Source organism: Vipera berus, assembly GCF_964194415.1.
Source record: "Vipera berus genome assembly, chromosome: 9".
NCBI lineage: Eukaryota > Metazoa > Chordata > Lepidosauria > Squamata > Viperidae > Vipera > Vipera berus.
In genome coordinates, this window is record NC_138212.1 from 5,862,956 (window position 1) to 5,885,320 (window position 22,365).

The 22,365-nt window shown below is 45.3% G+C and overlaps 2 protein-coding genes across 2 annotated transcripts; one reads left to right on the forward strand and one right to left on the reverse strand.

Annotated features, from left to right (window-relative positions):
• Positions 1 to 4,852: 4,852 nt before the first annotated feature.
• On the forward strand, positions 4,853 to 11,743 carry LOC308672287 (interferon-inducible GTPase 5-like). Its single transcript, XM_081335073.1, has 2 exons — positions 4,853 to 5,832; positions 7,613 to 11,743. Exons 1-2 carry the CDS (start codon positions 5,247 to 5,249, stop codon positions 8,842 to 8,844), a joined length of 1,818 nt encoding a protein of 605 aa, XP_081191199.1. The 5' UTR covers positions 4,853 to 5,246; the 3' UTR covers positions 8,845 to 11,743.
• A 314-nt stretch (positions 11,744 to 12,057) lies between these two features.
• Positions 12,058 to 18,793, reverse strand: LOC308671860 (nonsense-mediated mRNA decay factor SMG9-like; the record flags this gene model as incomplete). Its single annotated transcript, XM_081334343.1, has 7 exons — positions 12,058 to 12,764; positions 13,380 to 13,524; positions 14,358 to 14,483; positions 15,509 to 15,642; positions 17,234 to 17,319; positions 18,123 to 18,293; positions 18,704 to 18,793. The coding sequence occupies 7 exons, from the start codon at positions 18,791 to 18,793 to the stop codon at positions 12,686 to 12,688; spliced, it is 831 nt and encodes a 276-aa protein (XP_081190469.1). The 3' UTR covers positions 12,058 to 12,685.
• Positions 18,794 to 22,365: the final 3,572 nt, after the last annotated feature.

The following is a 22,365-nucleotide window of genomic DNA, read 5'->3' on the forward strand; positions in this document are numbered from 1 at the left end:
TCCACATCTGGATGAGCCAGATGCAGATGCCGTGGATAGGGCAACAAAAACAGTCGTCCCAGATCACACAAGTGCAGAATTTCATCAGATCAATTTTTCAGAGATCACATGGAACAAAAAACTACTTCGGGCTGAAGACGCCGACAGCAAGGAGGTAGACTTAGAGAATTTCCATTACTTCATCATTGTAGACCCCAAGATTTCCCAGGCGACTCATTTGCACCTTGCACTTAAGATCCACAAAATGGACAAAGAGTTTTCTCTGGTTCAAACTAAGGCAGACCTGCAACTGGAGGAAGCTAAGAAGCAACAACCGTTTGAGGATGGTGAGGAGAGTCTCTTGCTGGTGACCGATTCCTTCAAGGAGACTTTGAGAAATAAAGGAGTGAAAGAACCTCAGATCTTTGCGGTTTCCAACAAGGAGCCCAAGCGCTTTGATTTCCCCTCTCTACGGGAAAGCTTGAAGAGCTATCTCCAGTGGAAGAAGATTCTCGTCAGCCTTTCTCCTGTTTTGGAGGCAAAGGTAGGCAAAATTAAAAGAAAAGGCTGGTTTCTCACCGTTCTCTCTGGATTGATAGCTGGGATCCCCATCCCAGGAATTGCATTCTTAGGGGGCCTTGTCATCTTGATAATGTTTGGTTCCTGGTGCTGCCATCAATTTGGTGTGGATGATGCGTCTCTCTCCGAACTTGCTAAGTTCATTAAAGTGGTCCTCCCAGATCTGAAATCCATTATGACCTCCCAATCCAAAAAGAAAATGATTTTACAAAAGCTGCCAGATTCTCTGGCATCCTCAGTGATGATTGTAGAATATTTCTATTGGAAACAGTTCCCCATCATCGGCTGCATCTTGTCAGTCGTAATTTCACTTATTTCCTCTTTCTTCACCCTGAAGAAACTTCCATCAGATGTCAAGAAAGATACCGAGAATATTCTAAATGCAGCAATCAAACCGAACAAGACAGACCTGAAAGCCCATAAATGATCATTGGCATAGCAATTTTTTTATTTTTATTTTTAAAAAAAATCAGCTTCTAAATCCTTGGATGCAGATCCAAAAACTACTGCAAATTGGGAGGGTTTTTTAGGAATAAGGATGACATTTTTTATAATATTTTATTAATTTTCTATTATTATAATTCATTAGTGCTTAATGAGCAACAGGTTGTCTGGATTGATTTGTTTTGCTTAGTAATACAAGTTAGGTTCTTACTCTCTATCCTGTTTTTCCAGCCACTGATAAAATAAATTCCATGTTTGAAAATATTCTGTGTCTTCTTTTTCTTTGATTCTCAATGTAAGCCTATCCATTTCAGCCACAGTCCAGTATTTTCTTGATTCTCTCTTCATCCAATGGTGTTTCTTCATTTTTCCAGTGCTGAGCAAATATGATTACATTTTTTAATATGACAGATGGGGGGAGGGATTACTAAATCCATTACCCGAGGGGAACCCCCATTAATAGTTTTAGTTTTAATCTAATTTAATAGACAAAATATAGGGTGTTTTTTTTTAAAAAAAAACACTTGTATTTCATAGCCTAGGAGCCTCCAATATGTCATTCAAAGACCAAGTTCAGTTCTTGGCTAGAACAAAATTTTGCAATGCTGAATTATATTAGATGAAATATAGATTTTATGATAGGAAAACTCACAATGCACATACCGGTAGTTATAATGCTTCTATCTTGTCAGAAAAAAAAATTATTCTACAATTCCCCTCTCTCCAGTGGATCAAAAATTACATATAATATGGCCTTTTATCTGAACAAAACAGAATAATTGAGAAGTGCACATGTGGATCGGATTGGTATAAATTGTAGTGGTGGCACAGAAATACGATTTCTGTTTTATTTTATTTATGCCCTTTATTGTACTTTCAAACATAGGGTCCTATTACTGTTCTTTTGTATTTCGTACTCTGATATTTGCTAATGGTTGATCTATAAAGTATTAGCATTATAGTTGGTTGCATAATCAGCTAAATGTTTAGAGTGGATAGGCATTTTTATCCACCTATCAAGTACTTCCAAGGACTGATGTAAGCTGTTCCTAGTAAAGCTGCCTTTTGCAATTGACTGGTGGTGATTGTGTCAGTGCCAACTGTGTTCAAGGGATGCAGATATTTTAGAATTGCACCCATAGCACCAATTACTATTGGTACTATCTTTGCTATTTTTGCCACAATCATTTTATTTCTATTTGCAGGTCTTTATATTTTGTGATAATTTTTTTTCCAGTTTTTGCTCTTCTATTCTGCTGTTTCCAGATATTGCGAAATCCACTATGCAGATTTTTTTTTCTTGTTAAGTCTGGCTTGTGATGTGGCCAAGTCTTGTCTATTTTAATTTTAAAGTTCCAAAATACTCTTCATTTTCTATTACTGTATCTATTTAGTGATTCCCATCAGTTCCTGCTTGCAGTCAAATGGAATTTCTTGCAGATCTTCCAATACAGTACACCATTGACATGCCATTGTAAAAAATGTAATTATAATAAAGATTAATCAGTAAAGTATTATCTATTCACAAAAATGTGAAGTCACAGCTACGAGTTATTTAGCCACTGTTGGCCTTCAATTATTCAATTATTATGGTTTGTTGCACAGTCAGCCAGATGTTTAGACTGGAGTTGGCATTTTTATCCAACTATAGAGTTCTGTTCAAGGACTTGGGATAGGCAGATGTTGCCGTTTGATAGTGTTAAAGCTATTATCATAGGATGTCAACTGTTACGAATAAAACTGCCTTCTGCAATTGACTGATGGTGATTTTGTCAATGCCAACAGTGTTCAAATAGTGCTCTAGTATTTACTACTACTACTACTACTATTATTATTATTATTATTATTATTATTATTATTATTATTATTATTATTATTATTATTAGCCACCTGCCTTCTGTGGAAGAGATTTAGCATGGTAAGTCATTGAAAGGAAGGGATGAATACATGCCTATGGTTTTTTTAAATCTTGGCTACCATTCTTGCTGTTGGCAGGAATAGGAATAATAATAATAATAATAATAATAATAATAATAATAATAATAATAATAATAATAATAATAATAATATTTTTTAATCCCATTTATATCCCGCCCTTCTCCGAAGACTCAGGGCGGCTTACAATCTAAGAAGCACAAATCAATGTGCTTAGCAATAGCCTTCGTTCTATGTATATGCCTGCTTATTAGGGCTTTCGCCCCCCCCAAGCGGCATTATTACAAAGTCAGCTTATTGCCCCCAACAATCTGGGTCCTCATTTTACCCACCTCGGAAGGATGGAAGGCTGAGTCAACCTTGAGCCTGGTGGGATGCGAACCTGCACTAATTGCAGGCAGCTGGTGTTACTTAAGGAGGCATTAGCCCACTGCTCCACCAAGGCTCCTATAGTAGTAGTAGTAGTAGTAGTAGTAGTAGTAGTAGTAGTAGTAGTAAAGTCCTTGTGTCAACCAACCCTCCCTATATTGCCTAAACAATATTGAAACAGCCCTTTGCAGAGTTTTCAACAGTGAGCACACTTGATTTTTCAGGTCTTATATTGTCTAAGACTTCTGATTTAATGCTACAGGGGTCATTTTCAACAGTTGTAATCATCATTTTAATAATTTTTAACAGCTGTATTTCTTCTAAGAATAGTTGCTGTGGATAGCCTGACCCTTTTGTTTGCTTCGTTACCACACTGGCACAGTATGGCCTTCATAAATTAATATTAATCATTCTGTACACAAAGTTGTTGCCAGTAAACACAATCCGTCAAATAACCCTCCTGTGCATATTCCACTGGTACAAGGAAGCCTATTTTAGGTACAGTGTCAGGTTCCTGGAACGGGTCATTGTTGAATTACAAAACTGTTTGTTTGATCACAAAAAGGTTCAACCGATCAGTTTGTTTAGAAACCGTGTCATCGTTTAAAGAGAATAGAAACTGCCACATCATCATTTAAAGAGAATAGAAACTGAACGAAACACTTGAGGCGGTCATCTCCTAAACAGAAATGTAGTTTACTGTAAGAAAAGGGAATGAAAAGGGAAGCGAGCTTGAACTGTCAAGTTTGGAATAATGTAAGTTTAATTAGTATTGTATCTTCATACATTCGTCATGTAAGCTTCAGCCATTTCATAAGGTAAAGGTTCCCCCGCACATGCGTGCTAGTCGTTTACGACTCTAGGGGCCGGTGCTCATCTCCGTTTCAAAGCCAAAGAGCCAAAGAGCCAGCGCTTGTCCGAGGACATCTCCGTGGTTATGTGGTCAGCATGACTGGACGCCAAAAGCACATGGAACACTGTTACCTTCCCTCCGTAGTGGCCCCTGCTTTTCTACGTGCTTTCGAACTGCTAGGTTGGCAGAAGCTGGGACGAGTAACAGGCGCTCACTCTGTTACGCGGCACTCGGGATTCGACCCTCCAAACTGCCGACCTTCTGATCGACAAGCTCAGCATCCTAACCCACTGAGCCAGCACGTCCCTTTTCAGCCATTTCATAGGAAATTTCTATTAGATTGGGAGGCAAGAGAACGGGATAAATCCACATGGTAGCCATTTTTTAAAATACGTTCAGCACATCCACGTCAGACAGGGGTCTTCCAACTTGGCAACTTTAAGACAAAGTGTGCAAATAAAGGCAACCTGGAAAAATCTTCCAGAGAAAAAAGCCCCTTATCCCTTCCCCTCATTCAACAACAACCAGGTCAACAACCAGGTCAACAGCCTGATCTCACCTGCACACGGAGCCCCAAATTGTTGCCTCTGTAGTAGGTTTCAATCTCCTTGCAATGCATCACCTCAACTGCCCTTCCTCCTTCCCTCCCTCCCTCCTACTTTACAGAGAAGCAACCTATATCACTTGGCTGAGTGTCATCCAGCAACCCAGAGTCCCCCCCTCCCGGGGGGGGGGAAGTTTCGCATAATCCAATGCCTGCTTGAGAAGGAAAGTGGCGTTGCCAGAAGGGTCTAATTCTTTCCAGATTTTACTGTGGGGGGGGCAGATAAGAAGGGGGGGAAAACCCCACGCACTATCGGTTTTAAACCACATTATTTTTATCCATTTAATATAATGCATTGCGTAGAAACACTTAGATTTCATTACATTTCCAGAGAGGGGTAGATGGCCCCCGACCTTCGCTCCTTCCGGTGCGATCTCAAAACTTTCTTTTTCGAACAAGCTGGCCTGGTCTGATGGGATGGGGTTGGGTTTTTATAAATAGTTTTAATTGTAATATGTATTAATTTTAAGGGCATAATGTTTAATGTCCTCTATTTTCTCTTTTTCTTTCTCTCTCTCTCTCTCTCTCTCTCTCTCTCTCTCTCTCTCTCTCTCTCTCTCTCTCCCTCTCTCTCTCTCTCTCTCCTCTTTCTCTCGCTGTTTCTCCTTTCTCTTCTTTGCCCTCTCTTTCTCTTTGTCTCTCTCTTTCCCTTCTCTCTCTCTTCTGTTTCTCTCGCTCTGTTTTTCCTCTCTTCTTTCTCCTCTCTCTTTGTTTCCCTCTCTCTTCCCTCCCCCCTTTTTTTTCGTCTTTCTCTCTTCTCTTTCTCTCTGTTTTTCCTCTTCTTTGTCTTCTCTCTTTTCCCCTCCTCCCTCTCTCTCCCTCTCTCTCTCTCTCCCTTTCCATCCCAGATTCGTGCCAAACGCCCAAAATTCCGGGGAGCTGTCCGCCCTTCGGCTGGGGAGCGCCTGGGCTTCCCACGCACGAGTTCCTTCCAGGCGGGGGCAGCAGCGCCAGCGCATAAAACCTCTGGCCGAATTCAGACGAGCGTCCAGAGGCGAGAAGCAGGAAAGGCAGCTCCGAAGTTGTCGCGACGAGAAAGCGCTTCGGCTCCCGAGCTCTCCGGCGCCAGGTAAAAGTCAGCGCCAGCGGTAACGCGCGGCTGGGAAAGCGCATCCCAGCAAGCTCCGATGGTGGGGCCGCCGCCACGGAGCTTGCCCCCGCTCTTGGCCAAACTTATGGGGGCGGGGGATGCTGACTCTTTGGGACAGAGGTTTCCAGGCCTTCCTGACCGTGTAAAAGTGAATGACTAACACTAAAACCCTCTACATCCAAGTGTAAAAGTATTAATAGCGCTTTGCAACGCCTTGGTAAGGCCACACTTGGAATACTGCATCCATTTTTGGTCGCTACCGTGTAAAAAAAAGATGTCGAGACTCTAGAAAGGGTACAGAGAAGAGCAACAAAGACGATTAGGGGACTGGAGGCTAAAACGTATAAGGAACGGTGGCTGGAATTGGGGATGTGTAGTTTAATGAAGAGAAGGACGAGGGGGGACATGATTGCAGTCTTCCAATCTCTCAGGGCCTGCCCCAAAGAAGAGGGAGTCAAGCTATTCTCCAAAGCACCTGAAAGCAGGAGAAGAAGCAACGGATGGAAACTAGTCAAGGAGAGAAGCAGCCTAGAACTAAGGAGAAACTTCCTGACAGTGAGAACAATTAACCAGTGGAACAACCTCCCTCCAGAGGCGGTGAATGCTCCAACACTGGAAGTTTTTAAGAAGAGACTGCACAGCCATTTATCTGAGATGGTATAGGATTTCCTGCCTGAGCAAGGGGTTGGACTAGATGACCTCCAAGGTCCCTTCCAACTTATTATTATTATTATTATTATTATTATTATTATTATTATTATTATTATTATTATTATTATTATTATTATTGTTAGTCCTTGTTTAGCGACTGGATCAGTTTAGAGGAGAGGGAGAAAATGGGGAAGGGATGCAGAGGGATGGGGCCAAAGAAATCTGCCTGTGGGTTGCAGAGGCAAATGGGGGACAAGCGGGGGGGGGGAATGTTGCAAGCTTAAAAGAAACAAGTTTCCTTGGGTCAGAGAATTGAGGCTGCGGGGGGGGGGGGGGGAGAGGAAAGGAGCCTTTATTATTCTGCCTTTAGTTCAGCAGCTCAAGCTTAATGCTTCGTTCCTCCTCCTTTTTCCTACAACAACTCTGCGAGGGAGGTGAGAGAGAGAGAGAGAGAGAGAGAGAGAGAGAGAGAGAGAGAGAGAGAGAGAGAGAGAGAGAGAGAGAGAGAGAGAGAGAGAGAGAGAGAGGGAGAGGGAGAGGGAGAGGGAGGGAGAGGGAGAGAGAGAGAGGTGCAAAAGGCTGATGAGGTAGCCAAAGAAGCACAATTCAGTGGAAAGAGTCCACAGAAGTTTCGACAAAATTTCAGTCATTGTCCCGGTTATCAGCTAAATCAAACAATGCAAGACTTAGCGTGATATGTGAACTAACAGTTCATTTAGTGACCATTCAAAGTTGCAACGGCATTGAAAAAAGTGATTTAGGACCTTTTTTCACAGTTACAATCTTTGCAGTATCCCCATCATCGTGTGATCAAAATTCAGAGGCTTGGCAACAGGTTGATATTTATGATGGTTGCAGCGTCCTGGGGGGGGGGTCATGTGATTCCCCTTTTGCGACCTTCTGACAAGCAAAGTCAATGGGGAAGCCCGATTCGCTTAACAACTGGGTTGCTAACTGATTAACTGCAGTGCTTCACTGAACAACTGCGGCAAGGAAGGTCGTAAAATGGAGCAAAACTCACTTAAATGTCTTGCTTAATAGCAGCAATGTTGTGGTCGTATGTTGAGGTCCACCTGCATTGTCCTTCTTTCCTCTCCTTTTCTCCTAGGCTTTGTTATGGCAAGGCAGGATCAGTTCATACCACCCAATGAGCAGGATGATCTTTTCAAAGACGATGAAGAGATTAAAGAGATTAAGGATGCTCTGGAAGAAGGGAGAATGGACCGAGCCGTTTCCAAGGTTATGGAAAACCTTCAGGTCCTGGAGAACGCTCGCTTGAACATAGCAGTCACTGGAGAATCTGGCTCAGGGAAGTCCTCCTTTGTCAATGCCATCCGAGGGTTAGGAGATGACGAAGCTGCTTCTGCCCCCACTGGGGTAGTGGAGACCACAGAGAAGCCCACACCTTACCCACACCCCAAGTACCGCAATGTCACTCTGTGGGATCTGCCTGGAATTGGAACGCCAACATTCTGCACCAAACCTTACCTGGAGCAGGTTCACTTCTCCCGCTACGACTTCTTCATCCTTATTGCCTCAGATCGCTTCAAGGACAACCATGTCCGGCTGGCACAGGAAATCCGTCGCCAGGGGAAGTATTTCTATTTTGTGCGCTCCAAAGTGGATGCAGATTTGGAGGCCAGCAGAAAACGCCGGCCGCAAGCTTACAATGAGGAGGCTATACTGGGGCAGATACGAGAAAATTGCCAGGCGCACTTAAAGGACAAGAAAATGCCCGATTACAGAGTGTTCCTTCTCTCCAACTGGGAGTTAGATAAATATGACTTCAGGATCCTGGAAGAAACCTTGGGAAAGGAACTGCCAAGCCATAAGAGACACGCTTTTCTCCTGGCCTTGCCAAACATCTCTCTAAGCATCCTGCAGAAAAAGAAGATGGCTTTAGAAAAAGAGATCTGGAAGCTGGCTATCGTCTCCGCTGGAGCGGCTGCTGTGCCTATTCCAGGCCTCGGCGTAACCTGTGATGTAACCATCCTGATCAAACACCTCTCAAAATACCTCCACAGTTTTGGTCTGGATGGGGAGTCTCTCACCAGGTTGGCTAAGAAGGCCAACAAGCCTGTGGAGGAGATCAAAGAGGTAATCAAGTCACCCTTAGCTAAAGAGATCTCCAGAGACTTAGTTCTAAAGCTGCTCACCAAAGCTGGCGGTGGAGCACTAATGTATACGGAGTTCTTCGTCAGCATGGTACCCATATTTGGTTCCGTGGCAGCTGGAGGGATCTCCTTTGCTACCACCTACTACATGCTCAGGAGCTGCCTGGATGAAGTGGCCAAAGATGCTCATGACGTTTTCATCAAGGCTTTTGATTCTGAGGTCTAAAGGAATTCAGACCTTGAGGAACAGGTTGGGAATGTGCGCTCAATTAGTGTTAATTGTACTGAATCAAAACACTTTGTATTTTCACAAGCCCATTAACTAAATTCACCAACTAGAAGAGGGGAAAAGAGACAAGCACAAAACTTCGCCTTTTGCAATAATTTAATTTTTTTTATGATAGCCGAGAGGTGGGCTACTTTATTTCCATTTATCGCAAGATATAAAAAGAGTGAGTATGGTGGATTCCAGGATATAATTATGCCACCACTGCAAAACTATGCTTCCCAGTGTTCTTTGGGGGAAAAGACAAATAAGCAGTTGGTTTGAATTTGGAAAGCACAAATTGTCCTGTATTTAGGATTTCCTATATCTGACACGTTCTTTAACTGACCAAATGATCGAGGGCTGAGTTAGGACATAGAGAAACTCCAAATAGTGCTAGATCAGATGTGGAGAAACCTGGCCCATAGAATCGCCAAGGGTTGGACCTGATTGAATGGATAACACCTTCATTTTCATCGACCAAAGGCCTTCTTGCAATGATCTGTTTTTTAAATTGTAAAATTAGACTTCCTTATTGTCCTAGTTGGTTTTAATTGAAGCTGAGTTAATTTATTAAATTGCAGATTGGTACCAATAATCTTTTAGATTTCCTAAAACCCGGATGGCCCTCAGGTTGAAAGAATTGTTTCAAGATGATCATGAATTTTAATGCTTCTCTCAGATATTCAACAATAAAGCCACAAGCAGTCAAGAAACAGGCCTGTTATTGCGTGTCTGGAAAAAGTATTAAAAAGTATTAAAAAGTATTATTATTATTATAAGTTAAATTATAAAATACCGATTTGGGGAATTCCTGGACACGCGATAGAGGGTGTATCTATGGGAGTGAGTATGGATATGGTTTCCTACAAGGAATTACTTAGATTGCAAGGGAATGATTGGCAACTTAAATCATTAGAGGAGTTAAGACAAGAAAATATAAGTTACTCTTGGTTTCAATATACCCAATTGAAAGCTAGGTGGAAGTTAGATCAAAAGGTTGGCATCACAATTACAGATCAAAATTTAGTAAAACAAATTAGAGATTTAAATTGTGCACATATAAAGAGGATATATAATGCTTTAATTGAATTGGATTCGGAAACGGAATTGGTTAAAGACTGTATGATAAAGTGGGCACAAAATATTCAGGAACCAATCTCGTTGGACACCTGGGAGATAATTTGGGTCAGAAATGTTAAATTTACTCAGGCTCAAAACTTAAGAGAAAATTTTTATAAAATGTTTTATAGATGGCATCTGGATCCCAAGAAGTTGTCCAACATGTATCCTAATTTACAGTCTAAATGTTGGAGATGTGGTAGTTCAGAAGCCACCTATTTTCACATGTGGTGGACTTGTAGAAACATAAAAGCTTTTTGGATCAAAATTTGGTGGAACATTCAAAAGATTTTTAAGAGAAAGATAAAGTTTTCTCCGCAATTGTTTTTATTGGGTATTGTTGTAGATTGTGATGTTAAAGAAACTAATTTGATGTTGAATATGATAACAGCAGCACGGTTACTGGTGGGACAATATTGGAAGAAGGATAGTTTGCCCACTATAGAAGAATGGGTGTTTAAAGTTTCGAATCTTGCAGAAATGTCTAAGATTTCTGCTTATTTAAAAGATCATTCACAGGAAAGATATATTTCAGTTTGGAGGAGATGGATAAATTATATTCAGAACAAATATGGGACTAAAAAGTTCCATTTAGCTTATGAGTAGATTTTAGTGGGATATTGTTATTGGTACTTTGTTTGTAGTTATGTTAAAGGGGAGTTAAAGCACATTATGAATTTGGTTAATTGTATATTATGCATAATTTTTATTTAGAATATGATTATTGTAACTATAATCCTGTATTTAGCTCTGGGAAGTGGGGGGGGGGAAGTGGGTGGGTTTGGGGTGGGAGGGATTTGGGGATATATTGTAAAATTTTGTTTTTGTAAAACTCTTTTAATAAAAAAAAGAAAAAAGAAACAGGCCATAGGCGACCACCCAGGACAGGGGTAGACAAACTTGGCTCTTTTATGACTGGTGGACTTCAACTCCCAGAATTCCTGAGCCAGCATGGCTCAGCTTGGAAACCTCTCCCTTTCCCCTCAGCATGGCTGGCTCAGGAATTCTGGGAGCTGAAGTCCACGAGTCATAAAAGAGCCAAGGTTGCCTACCCCTGACCCAAGAGAACAGCCATGAAGCTGTTGGAAGTTACTCGTGTCTACACCTACAAAGATCAGAATTGTGCAAGCTACGGCATTCCCTGTGACAGTTCTTACTCAAGGCTAAAATGACCAGTCTCAAATTATCCTACTTTGGACACATTATGCAAATTATTCTTATTAGCATATTAGAGAGAGAGAGAAACAGCCTAGAACTAAGGAGAAACTTCCTAACGGTGAGGACAATTAACCAGTGGAACAGCTTGCCTCCAGAAGTTGTTGGGTGCTCCATCACTGGAGGCTTTTAAGAAGAGACTGTGCAGCCACTTGTCTGGAATGGCAGGAGGTTGGACTAAAAGGCCTCCAAGCTTCCTTCCAACTCTTATTATTCTTCTATTATTCTCTGGAGAAGGCTCCAACGCTGGGAAAAGTTGAAGGAAAGAGATCCTCAGTGAGGTGGATAGATTCAGTTATAGTGGTGATGAGGGCGCTGTTGGCTGACCTGAAAGATCGGACTGGAGACAGATCCATCGTAGAGAAAAATCTGTGTGACTGCTGGGAGCCAATGACTTCATGCTACGTTATCAATCAAAACACTTTTTCTACTATGTTGATACATGCCGTTCAGCCACCTTTGTGCGAGTGTTTGGGCGGCCAAACAAATTTCTTAAAATGAATGAAATAAAATGAATAAAAGCAAATGCGTTTTTCTGTGAACGGTTGGGAGAGTTGCACGTTTTATGAACCTGTGTAGAAGGACAACGGAGCATTCAAAAGTTGCTCTTTCACTTCTAATATGAGCAAGCTAGCTTATTTACTTTTTAAGTCCCAAGGAAGATTATTTTCCTTTCAACAGCAAACACAGTTTTTAAGAACAGCAAGTTTGAATGAAAAGGAAATTCCTGCACTTGTCAAGTACAGGTGGTAAGACAGCTCTGTGTGTGTGTGTGTGTGTGTGTGTGTGTGTGTATGTGTGTGTGTGTGTGTGTGAAAAATTCCACCAAAACTGAAGTGGCTTCTACAAGTTTATTAAACAAGAATAACCATCCATGCAAAAAGGAGAGGTCTGTCCAGTTTGCATCAGCAGACGGGGAAAAACGGGGCCAAACGGGGAAGGGACAAAGGCTGGGAGAGAGAGATAAGAGGCAAGATACATGCCCCACAAAAGGAAAGCTTCTATGAATAACACACCGAAGGAGGGTGGAGACCCTGTGACTACACAAACGGCACTAACTTCCCATCAACCTTTGGCCTCACCTGCTATTCCAGTGCAGCAGAGTCCCACTGTCCCCTCCCACTAAGGAGAGTGGAGATGGTCTTTGAACGCTTCCTTGTTCAAAGGGCCTGGCAGGTCTGGAATGGCCTTTTAGTACAGGAGAAGCCCTCCCGGTCTAGGCCAGATCCCAAGATCCATTTTGAGCAGGAGGCAGAATGGCCGTCCTTCTAGGGACCCTGCAAAGCCACCCCTGCGTTTTTCCTCTTATAGCCTGCCTGGCACCACCCAAGGAGTGCAGCTCCCCTCTCTGTGCGGGACCCATCATCCTTGGCATGTGCCTTGGCATGAGGGGGCAGATAGCCTGGTCTGCTCCAGCTCAGGGCTGGAGCTGCCTCTCAACGGTTCCAGTATGGAGACGGTGTGCTCACGCCAACAGCCGACTATACTCGGAGAGAGCAGAGGACTTCTTGACGCCATCCCAGATGCGGGCTGCATAGTGGAACCTGAGGGGAGGAAAAAGGTCAAAGTTCAGGCCAATGTCCACGTGGTCAAAGTTCTCCAGTATGGTGCGGACCTTCACTGGCAAAGCCTGTGGTGTCAGATGCAAGCAAGACCTAGAGCAGTGATGGCGAACCTTTTAGAGCCCGAGTGCCTAAACTGCAACCCAAACCCCATTTATGTATCGTCGGGTGGGTGGGTGTGGCCCATTGGGTGGGCGTGGCCCATTGGGTGGGCGTGGCTGCGGTGGTAACGCCAGACTGGGTGGGACTAAAAAGTTCAATCAGTTCCAACTTTGTGAGATCTTTTTTTCCCCGTGAGAAGTTGAAATTGATTGATTGATTGAACCTTTTTTTTTCTTTTGCACACAGCAGCGGAGGCCTAAAGCGAAAAGGTTTTATGAAACCCAGATGAAGGCCTAGGAGTGGGGCAACGGCGTGCGTGCCCCCAGAGAGGGTTCTGTGTGCCACCTGTGGCACATGTGCCATAGGTTCGCCACCACGGACCTAGCGCACGCCAATTAGCTCCTTCCTCCAAGGTGGGAGAAGGATGAACCGATCTAGGATGCCTCAGCTGCCACCACTCCCGCCGGCCTTAGCTGCAGTTAAACACATGCTTACCAGTTCTTTTCCGTCAGGATGGTATGGGAGAGCTGAGGCCGGGACATGGACATCATCTGGCTCCGAAGCTTGGCAATCAGGGACTGGAAGCTGGGGTGTCCTTTGTATCCGGGAAGGAGGGAGAAGAGAGGGCCACTTCCTGGGGCTGTAGAAAAGTAAACGGAAGACGGGGTGTTTGCTCCCCTTTTTTGGCACAGCCAACAAATGCAACCCTCCCCAAAAGATTGCGCACGATCCCACGGGAACATGGAAGCTACGGCTATCATCCCCATATCTTTAGCAAGCTTCCCCTTCTCTTAGGACACGAATCCCTGCCTGATTCAATATTCAAAGAAATGGAAGCCCCAAATTCTATAAAGGATCTTATTGGGACAGAATGATACAACGTATTATGCTGAGCAGAAATCTGTCAGGGAAAAAAAAAACCTTGTCTTTTCCTCCCCGTTTCTCATTAAAATTGTCTATTAAGCACTTCTGCCTGCCTAGTAAAATGCAACGCTCAGTTCAGATTTTCTTTCTTTCGAAGAGAAACAGCATGTTGCGTTAGATGTAAAAGTAGGGAAAGGCAGTATCTTCTCTCCACACGTTCTGCTCAAAAAAACCCATGCAAACTTCCATAATGGAAGCAATTGCTCAAAGTCAGGATGCTCTAATTAAATAGGTATCTTAAATTCAGGTTTGTCATCTTTTATCTTGGGGACAAGATGTGTTCAAAACATTTCAAGGTCAACGTATTCCCACATCCAGAAGGGTTGGTTCACGGTGAATCTGAAGTGATCCGACTGCGGAATGTGGTTGGGCCGCCCTGTTTTTCAACCGGAATAGAGGTTGGGATGTTTCACCTTGAAATGTTTTGCACATTTGCTCTACCTGGATGTTTTATTTGGAGAGGGGGGCCAATCTGGAAGAAGGGAACCGAGGAGCTTTGCGTTCTGACCTAAGGGCAAGAAAAGGCTGGGAAGTGAATTCTTGACTCACTTGCTCTGGGTAGCACATCATCTGTTTCACAATCCATGAAAGGCAGTAAGAACAGGTTGACCTCTGTGTCCAGGTAGCTGTGTGGCAGGCCGGGGAAAATGTTACATTCAAGCATGGAAAGAGTACCTAGTAGGAAAAAAGTGGAACTTCTAGGTTTTCCTGTCTTTTGTCAGGCTGAGCCGTCCAGAAAAACGTGAATCCAGGTTTCTGTTAGTGAGTGAATATATTTTTCTTTTTTGGGGGGTGGGTGGGGGGGACTAATCCTTTGTGATGCGTATGACTCCTCTGAATGTGAGCCTGTTGAATAAGGAGCTTGCCTTCAGGTGGGCATGTTCATCCTCCAAAGTTTATTTTATTTATTTATTTATTTAGATTTATATACCGCCCTTTCCCGAAGGACTTTATCTGCTAGCAGCTGACCGATTCTACACAGCATCCAGTGCAACAGCATCTGAGCATCGAATGGCTGCCAGGAACAGCTACGGTCATCAGTTAGTTAGAAAACCTAGCTCCTTACCTTCTGGATCCCAAATTCCTTCTACATTTGATCCCACGCACCAATCCAGATGGCCTTGAATTTTCCCTGCTGTCTCCCATCCCACAATTCTGCCAGAAAAAACATATACTCCGGATCTGCTTCTGAATCAAAATTATATGCTCCCAATCCATGGCCAGAATGCTTTGATCCAGACACAGCCCTTCCAATATTGGCTGGTCCAGAGGTAGGCAACCTTGGCTCTTTTAGGACTCGTGGACTTCAACTCCCAGAATTCCTGAGCCAGCATAGCTGGCTCAGGAATTCTGAGAGCTAAAGTCCACGAGTCCTAAAAGAGCCAAGGTTGCCTATCCTGGGCTGGTCCATTCATAAAATATCTTGCACATCTTTTGTAAAAGATCTGTATTGCTCGAATCCATCCTAAAAACTCTACATAGAAAGTCAGCACCATCTGCTTATTTTTTTTTGCAAAGGCGGTTTTTCACACGCAAGAAGATTTAATATTGGATTAGTTCCTTCAGAAACCATGCCAGCGTCTCATTTTCCTCCTATCAGAATCAAGAGAGTCTCGCTTTGTCCACTGCCCACTTGAATTGCATTCCCCTTCCAGAACCGTCATCCGGCCCTCCAAGCAAACTGGATAGCAAGTCCTTACCTTTGTATTTCAGGTGTGAATGCATCATAATCTTGTCAATGACGAGGTGCATCTGCTTCAGGTTCCGAGGGCAGAAGTTTTCTCTCTTGGCTTTGTTTTGGAGAAAAACTAGAGAGGGGGAGGGGGGAAAGAGTCACCATTCACAAGAGTCATGAGTTCAGGGCCCTTGTGCTCTCAGCTCAGAACTTTATATAAACCCTTGCCTTCCACAAGCCAGAACTCAGCCAAGCTAAAAAGAAAGATTTTTTTTCCTGATTTCCTAATAAAAGGTTAAGGACGCGGTGGCTCAGTGGGTTAGGATACTGAGCTTGTCGATCAGAAGGTCAGCAGTTTGGCAGGACGAATCCCAAGTGCCGTGTAACAGAGTGAGCGCCTGTTACTCGTCCCAGACTCTGCCAACCTAGCAGTTCGAAAGCACGTAAAAATGCAAGTAGAAAAATAGGGACCACTACGGTGGGAAGGTAACAGCGTTCCGTGCGCCTTTGGCATCTAGTCATGCCGGCCACATGACCACAGAGACGTCCTCGGACAAGCGCTGGCTCTTCGGCTTTGAAACGGAGATGAGCACCGGCTCCTAGAGTCAGAAACGACTAGCATGCATGTGCGGGGGAACCTTTACCTTTACCTTTAATAAAAGGTTCTTGGTAGAGCTTATTGTATAGGAAGATTCTGTACAATGACAGAATTTAGAAATCTGCAAACAACAAACTTGCAAGAGGAAAGGAAAAATATGCAGAAAGCAACTAGATGCCACAGGCCCCCAAGAAGCAAGAAAGACAACCCAGAATTGCTTCTAAGCAGTTTCCCTTTATTGTTCCTCACCTACAGACAGAAAGCTTGCCAAATTAAAGCAAAGTATTTGTGCAATTAAATCCAAAGTACTTATAAAGTAAGGTAAAGGTTCCCCCGCACACGCGTGCTAGTCGTTTCCGACTCTAGGGGCCGGTGCTCATCTCCGTTTCAAAGCCGAAGAGCCAGCGCTTGTCCGAGGACGTCTCTGTGGTCATGTGGCCGGCATGACTAGATGCCAAAGGCGCACGGAACGCTGTTACCTTCCCACTGGAGTGGTCCCTATTTTTCTACTTGCATTTTTTACGTGCTTTCGAACTGCTAGGTTGGCAGAAGCTGGGACGAGTAACTGGCGCTCACTCTGTTACGCGGCACTCGGGATTCGACCCGCCAAACTGCCGACCTTCTGATCAACAAGCTCAGCGTCCTAACCCACTGAGCCACCGCATCAAAGTACTTATATAAAGGTTTAAATATCTGAAAATAACTAGGAAGGAGCCGTCTTGACCCTCTTCCTCCCAGTCAAGCTATCTAAACTTCGTGGCCTCTTGGCCCTCAGGATTACCGTCCCTCCCTCTGGGAATCCAGACTATATTCCACCACACACAGGATACCATAGAGAGGGACTTGTGGTAAGGTCCTTGGCCTCTCCTAATCCCACCCCTTTTCACATTTTTCTACTTTAGCCACCCATCACTTCCTGTCTACCAGCCCAACACCACCTCGTTCGGAGACGGGACAGTACGAAGGAGATAAGTTAATATTTAGCGACATTTATAGACAAGGTTTCAGAATAGCAAGTTTTTGTTTAAAAAAAGAATAGATTGTACACTGGCCTTAGGCAGCAGGCAAATGGATTATGAAAGGACTTTGGACTTGAAACAGTTGACTACAATCCTTTGTTCACAATAGGGCTCCTTCCAACCCATCTCTCACCTGTATAGGCTCAAGTCGGTAAACCAATCTTGTACCACAATCGCCACATGGCAGACGGTGAAGAGGAAGGCAGCGATCTGAAGGGACTAGAAAGAAAGAAATTTCAAGTAAGCGGGCAGAAAGACAGGAAGGGGCTTTTGGGTGCATGCCAAGATTCTTGGTCTGGAGCTATGCCCACAAGAACAAAGGATCTCTCTGTTCGGAAACTGATGACATCCTGATAATCATTTAAGGATGGCAAACTGACGGACGGTCCAAACCCAACGAAATGCAAGTTTACAATGAAGGGAAAACTGCAAGAAGACTGAAACAACTAATGCAAAGAAAGGAGGAAGACAGGATTACGATGTGGTCAAAGGGGGAAGGGTAGAAATTCCCACCAAGTCAGAACTAGTGGAAGTTGCAAAAATGACCAGTTTGGACGGGGCAGAAAACAAGGTGCTTTTTTAAATGACTGGAAGGCTTTTACAGACTTTGTGATTAAAAAAAAAGTGAAATTTAGTTATTCAATGCGATGAGAATTAAAGGAAGGGCTGAAGGAATTTCTAGAAAAGTTAGAAGGGAGGGGAAACAGTAGGTTTGTTAATATCTGGAAGACTGGAATTAATTGTATTTCGTAAGTTTAGGATTTTTTTTCTTTCACTTTTTTTTCTTACGCTGTTTTCTTTCCCCCCCATCCTCATTTTCTTAAGAATCGCTTTTTGCTTTATATAAAATCCTCAATTAATATAAATAATTGAGGCTTATTTTCCCTGTGTTTTCCAACTTTCGTATTCTTTCAGCAGCAAACACAAACGGATCGGGGCCTTCACCCGAAGCCAAAGTGCTGCCGTTATTCCCTACAACCACTTCCATCCCCTGCTCCACAAAGGATAAGGTGGACCATTACCTGCATCTCAACATAGGTATGGGGTAGATTGTACTCTGGCGGCAGCTTGCGGTCGTTATTGATCAGGTGGTCTAGGATGGAGGGGCTGAGAATGGGCTGCGGAAAGGAGAAGGAACACAATTGGGAGATTGTTAGCTGTCTTTCCTTAGCCAAAGTAACCCAAGTCCTGCCCTCGGTTGACAATCAAAGCTAATCCTCCCTCTTGAGGAAAACTTAATGGAGGACAGGGGTCCCCGAATACACTTTGTACTAATTGATATCGTTTGGGTAACAAGCTCTTGGAAGCAGCATTTGCAAGGAACAAATGAAGAGAGCACCAGTTTGGTCTCGTAGGAAAGGCACTACTAGGCTAAAAACCAAGAGATTGTGATTTGTGAGCTAAAACAAAGCACAGAAAGGTGCCCCACCCTACCAGGGCTCCACCTGGAAGGCAAGGAGAGATTAGTAATTGGTTACAGCAGTTTACTCAGTCAGCTTTCCCCCCCCCCTGGTTTACGGGGATTCCTCTGGTAAATGTAGGGCTTTCATGTCTTTCCCCCCACCCACGATGCGTCTGTAACATGGTACCCCTTTCACCGTACCAGGTACTGCAAGCGACCCTGATGGAATTGAGAATCTAATACCTCATCAATCTCGTATTGGTCCTGTGTGACAGGACCTGGTGACTGCATGATGGGCCAAAAGAAGGACACTTCCACTGGCTTCAGTAAACTACAATGGAACACTGGGTGCACCCTCCGCAAGGGCAGCTTTAGTTTTACAGCAAATGGGATCATGACCCATACAATCGAGAGGGGACCTATAAACTTTGAGCCTAGCTTTTTGCAGGGTATTTTCAGGCACAGGTATTTGGTAGAGAGGTGCACCATATCCCCACCCAGAATGTCTTTTGGGGAGCCTGTTTCTTATTGGCTTGGGCCTTGTAGGCCCCTGCTGCTTTATTTAATGCCCTTTTTACAGTCCCCCAGACCCCCGTATGCAGTCTATCCACTCCTGGGGTTGGCAGGGGGAAAGGTCCCCCTGAGGGCACTCGGGAATCGAGCAGCCGATTGTGTGAAGGGAGACATAATGGCCTGTACTGCCTCCTCCCATCAGCTGTTGTACTGGGGCATGTGTGACAGAGCGTCTGCCATGACATTCTTACCCTCCGGCACATATTTCAGGTAAAAGTGGAACTGCTGAAAATACTGTGCCAATTGAACTTGCTTCGGGAACAGGAGCCTCATGGCTTCCCCCATTCTGCTTGTTTGTTGAAATCCAGCTGGGAAGTTGGGATCGCAAATGGGAATCCCATGGCCCAGAATAAGATAAGATAGATAAGATAAGAATACCTTTATTGTCTTTTTTTTTTACTGTGGGCACAATGGCACAGATCAAAAATGAAATTTAGTTGCCCGCTCTCAAAGTGAAACACATACATGACACACACCTAAACATACTATATACAACCTATGTATAGACCCACCCCCTACATATACATAACAAATAAATATTAAATAATGTCCATCTTCAATATATAACAGAAGGAGGAAGCTGGAGAGTGACCAGCATGAGATGAGGCCATTTTGAAACTGAATCAATGATAAAGGGGTCCCCACTTGTCTCTACCCAGGTTTACACCAGATACCACAATCCCAGGTTCTCACCTTCCATATATGGAAGGTAGAATTTGACTTCTCCTTCTCTCCCTCAGAGGGCAGTTTGAGAAGTACTCTTTATAGAACAGCACAAAGGATTTTTATGGCCTGGCCACATTCTGCCTAGTTGGGGAATTCTGGAACTTGCTTCTCTGCCGCGGCTTAGCTTGGACACGAACAAGTGAAAGTTTGGGGACTGGCTGCCAACCATTGTGTGTTCAGAGCTTAGAAAGTGCAGGAACCTTGTAATGTTAAGAAATGTTCTGAACCAGCCTGCTACCGGCCTTGCAATAAGGCAAACCCCTGTTCAAACAGTAGAGACTGGAGACCGTCTAAGGCTGGAAAGCGTCTGCCAAGATTTATTACTCAAATAACAGAACAAGAAACAAAAACACTGGAACTTGAATCCTCAAACGGAAGGGTTGCTTTTGTTCTGAACCAGCCCTCTTCTGGCCTTGTAATAAGGCAAACCCCTATTCAGAAAGAAGAGACTGGAGAGCGTCCAAGGCTAAAAGGCATCTGCCAAGATTTATTACGCAGTTAACAAAAACACTAGAGCTTGTCTTCTCAAGCGGAAAAGTTGCTTTCAGCAACCAGCCCCTCCCCAAACACTCCTTTTATAGAGAGCTCAGGGCGTGGTCTCCCTGTGCCTCCTCCCGAGGAGTCCCGCAGCCTTTCTTTGTTTGTTCCTGCTCGACTGCCTCCTGCGTCGGGCGTCCTTGAACAGGGCCAGCTGTGGGTCATCTTCCTCCGCACTCTCGGGCTCACGCAGCTGAGAAGAGGTCCCCGGCTGAGGGCTCTGCAAAGCCTCCAAACCATCATCAGCCGGTTCGTTTCCCTCCTCCCCCTCATCTGAGTCATCCGATACATCGGAGCCGGCTGTCGGACCCACAGGCTGGCCCTGAGTCACAACACTATCCCGCACCGCAGGGCCCTTCCCCCGGGGCTGCCGATCCGGATGCGGTCGGGATGGGAATTGTTCATGAAAAGCAGTCACCAACGCAGGGGCATGAACGGCGGTCGCGTCTTCCCATGTGAAGTCCTCCGGCCCGTACCCTTTCCACTCGATCAGGTACTGGAAGCGACCTTTCAGCCAGCGGGAATCCCTGATACTGGCGACCTCGTACTCGGGGGTGCTGTCGCCATCACCAGGTCCTGATGGGGGAGGTTCCGCTTGGCGAAGTGGACAAGCCGGTTGTTCGGGGACCAACAAAGACCGATGGAAGACGGGGTGCACGCGCAGGGAACGTGGCAGAGTTAAACGATAGGCGACCGGGTTGATGACGGCCTCGACTGGGAACGGTCCAAGGTAACGGTGGTCCAGCTTCCTCGCCGGCCGAGTGGATGGTAGGTTCCTGGTGGACAGCCAGACCCGATCCCCCACCGATAATGGAGGCGTATCCCTTCTCGACCGATCGGCGAACCTCTTGTAGTCGGCCTTGGCCTTCTCCAGCTGCCGTCGCACCAACCGATGGATCGCCTGTAATTCCGCCATGAATTCGTTCGCTGCCGGCTCCGGTGAGTCCACGGGCGAAAGGGGGAAGAACCGGGGGTGATAACCCACGTTGGCCAAGAACGGTGTCATCTGCGTGGAGGTGTGCTGCGAGTTGTTAAAGGCAAACTCGGCTATGGCCAAATAGTCCACCCAATTGTCCTGCTGCAGGTTAACGTAGCAGCGCAGATACTGCTCTAAGATGCCGATGACCTTCTCGGTACCCCCGTCGGTCTGAGGATGATGCGCGGACGAGAGGCAAACCTTAATGTCCAACGCCCGCATGAACTCCTGCCAGAAGCGGGCTGTAAACTGGGCCCCCCTATCGGAGACGACTCTATCGGGAAGGCCGTGCAGCCGGAACACCTGTTGGATGAACATGCGACTAGTGGCGCGAGCTGACGGTAAGCCGCGACAGGGGATGAAGTGCGCCATCTTGGTCAACATGTCCACCACCACAAACACTGTCGTGAAGCCGGAGGATGGGGGTAGATCTGTCAAAAAGTCCATGGACACAGCCCCCCAGGGTCTCTTGGGCGTTGGCAAAGGCTGCAGTAAACCAGGCGGGGCCCCTGTCGCTGACTTGGTCTGCCTGCATGGGACGCAGGAGGTGACATAAGACTGGACATCGTGTCGGACTCGGGGCCACCAGAAGGTACGGGAGACCAGGTTCAGAGTCTTGAACAGGCCAAAATGCCCCGCAGCCGGGTTATCATGACACTGGCTGAGGACGAGTCCCCTGAGTGGCCCTCCCGGAACATAGAGCCGGTCACGATAATACAGGAGTCCATCCGTGACCGACCAAGGCGAATCTGGCCCCACCTCTTCCTTCCGCTGAGCCACCCACGCCTCCTGCTGCTGCGCCTCCCGGATCCGAGCCCGTATATCCACTGGCTCCCGCACCGCAGCAAAAGACTCGACGGGGATCACTGTCCTGGGCGGAAGCTTGTCTTCCACTCGGGTGTACTCGGGCTTCCTGGACAGAGCATCCGCTCTCTGATTGTGCCCGCTTGGTATGTACCGCACCCGGAAGTCAAACCTCGCAAAGAAGAGGGACCACCGGATCTGGCGTTGGTTCAAATTCCGAGCGGTCTGCAGGCTTTCCAGATTCTTG

Bases quoted from the DNA above. Each gene is read 5' to 3' on its own strand.
- LOC308672287 (XM_081335073.1), top strand. From the start codon at position 5,247: ATGTCCTCTATTTTCTCTTTTTCTTTCTCTCTCTCTCTCTCTCTCTCT. The intron at 5,833-7,612 runs GTAAAAGTCAGC...CTTTTCTCCTAG, and splicing joins CCCGAGCTCTCCGGCGCCAG to GCTTTGTTATGGCAAGGCAG.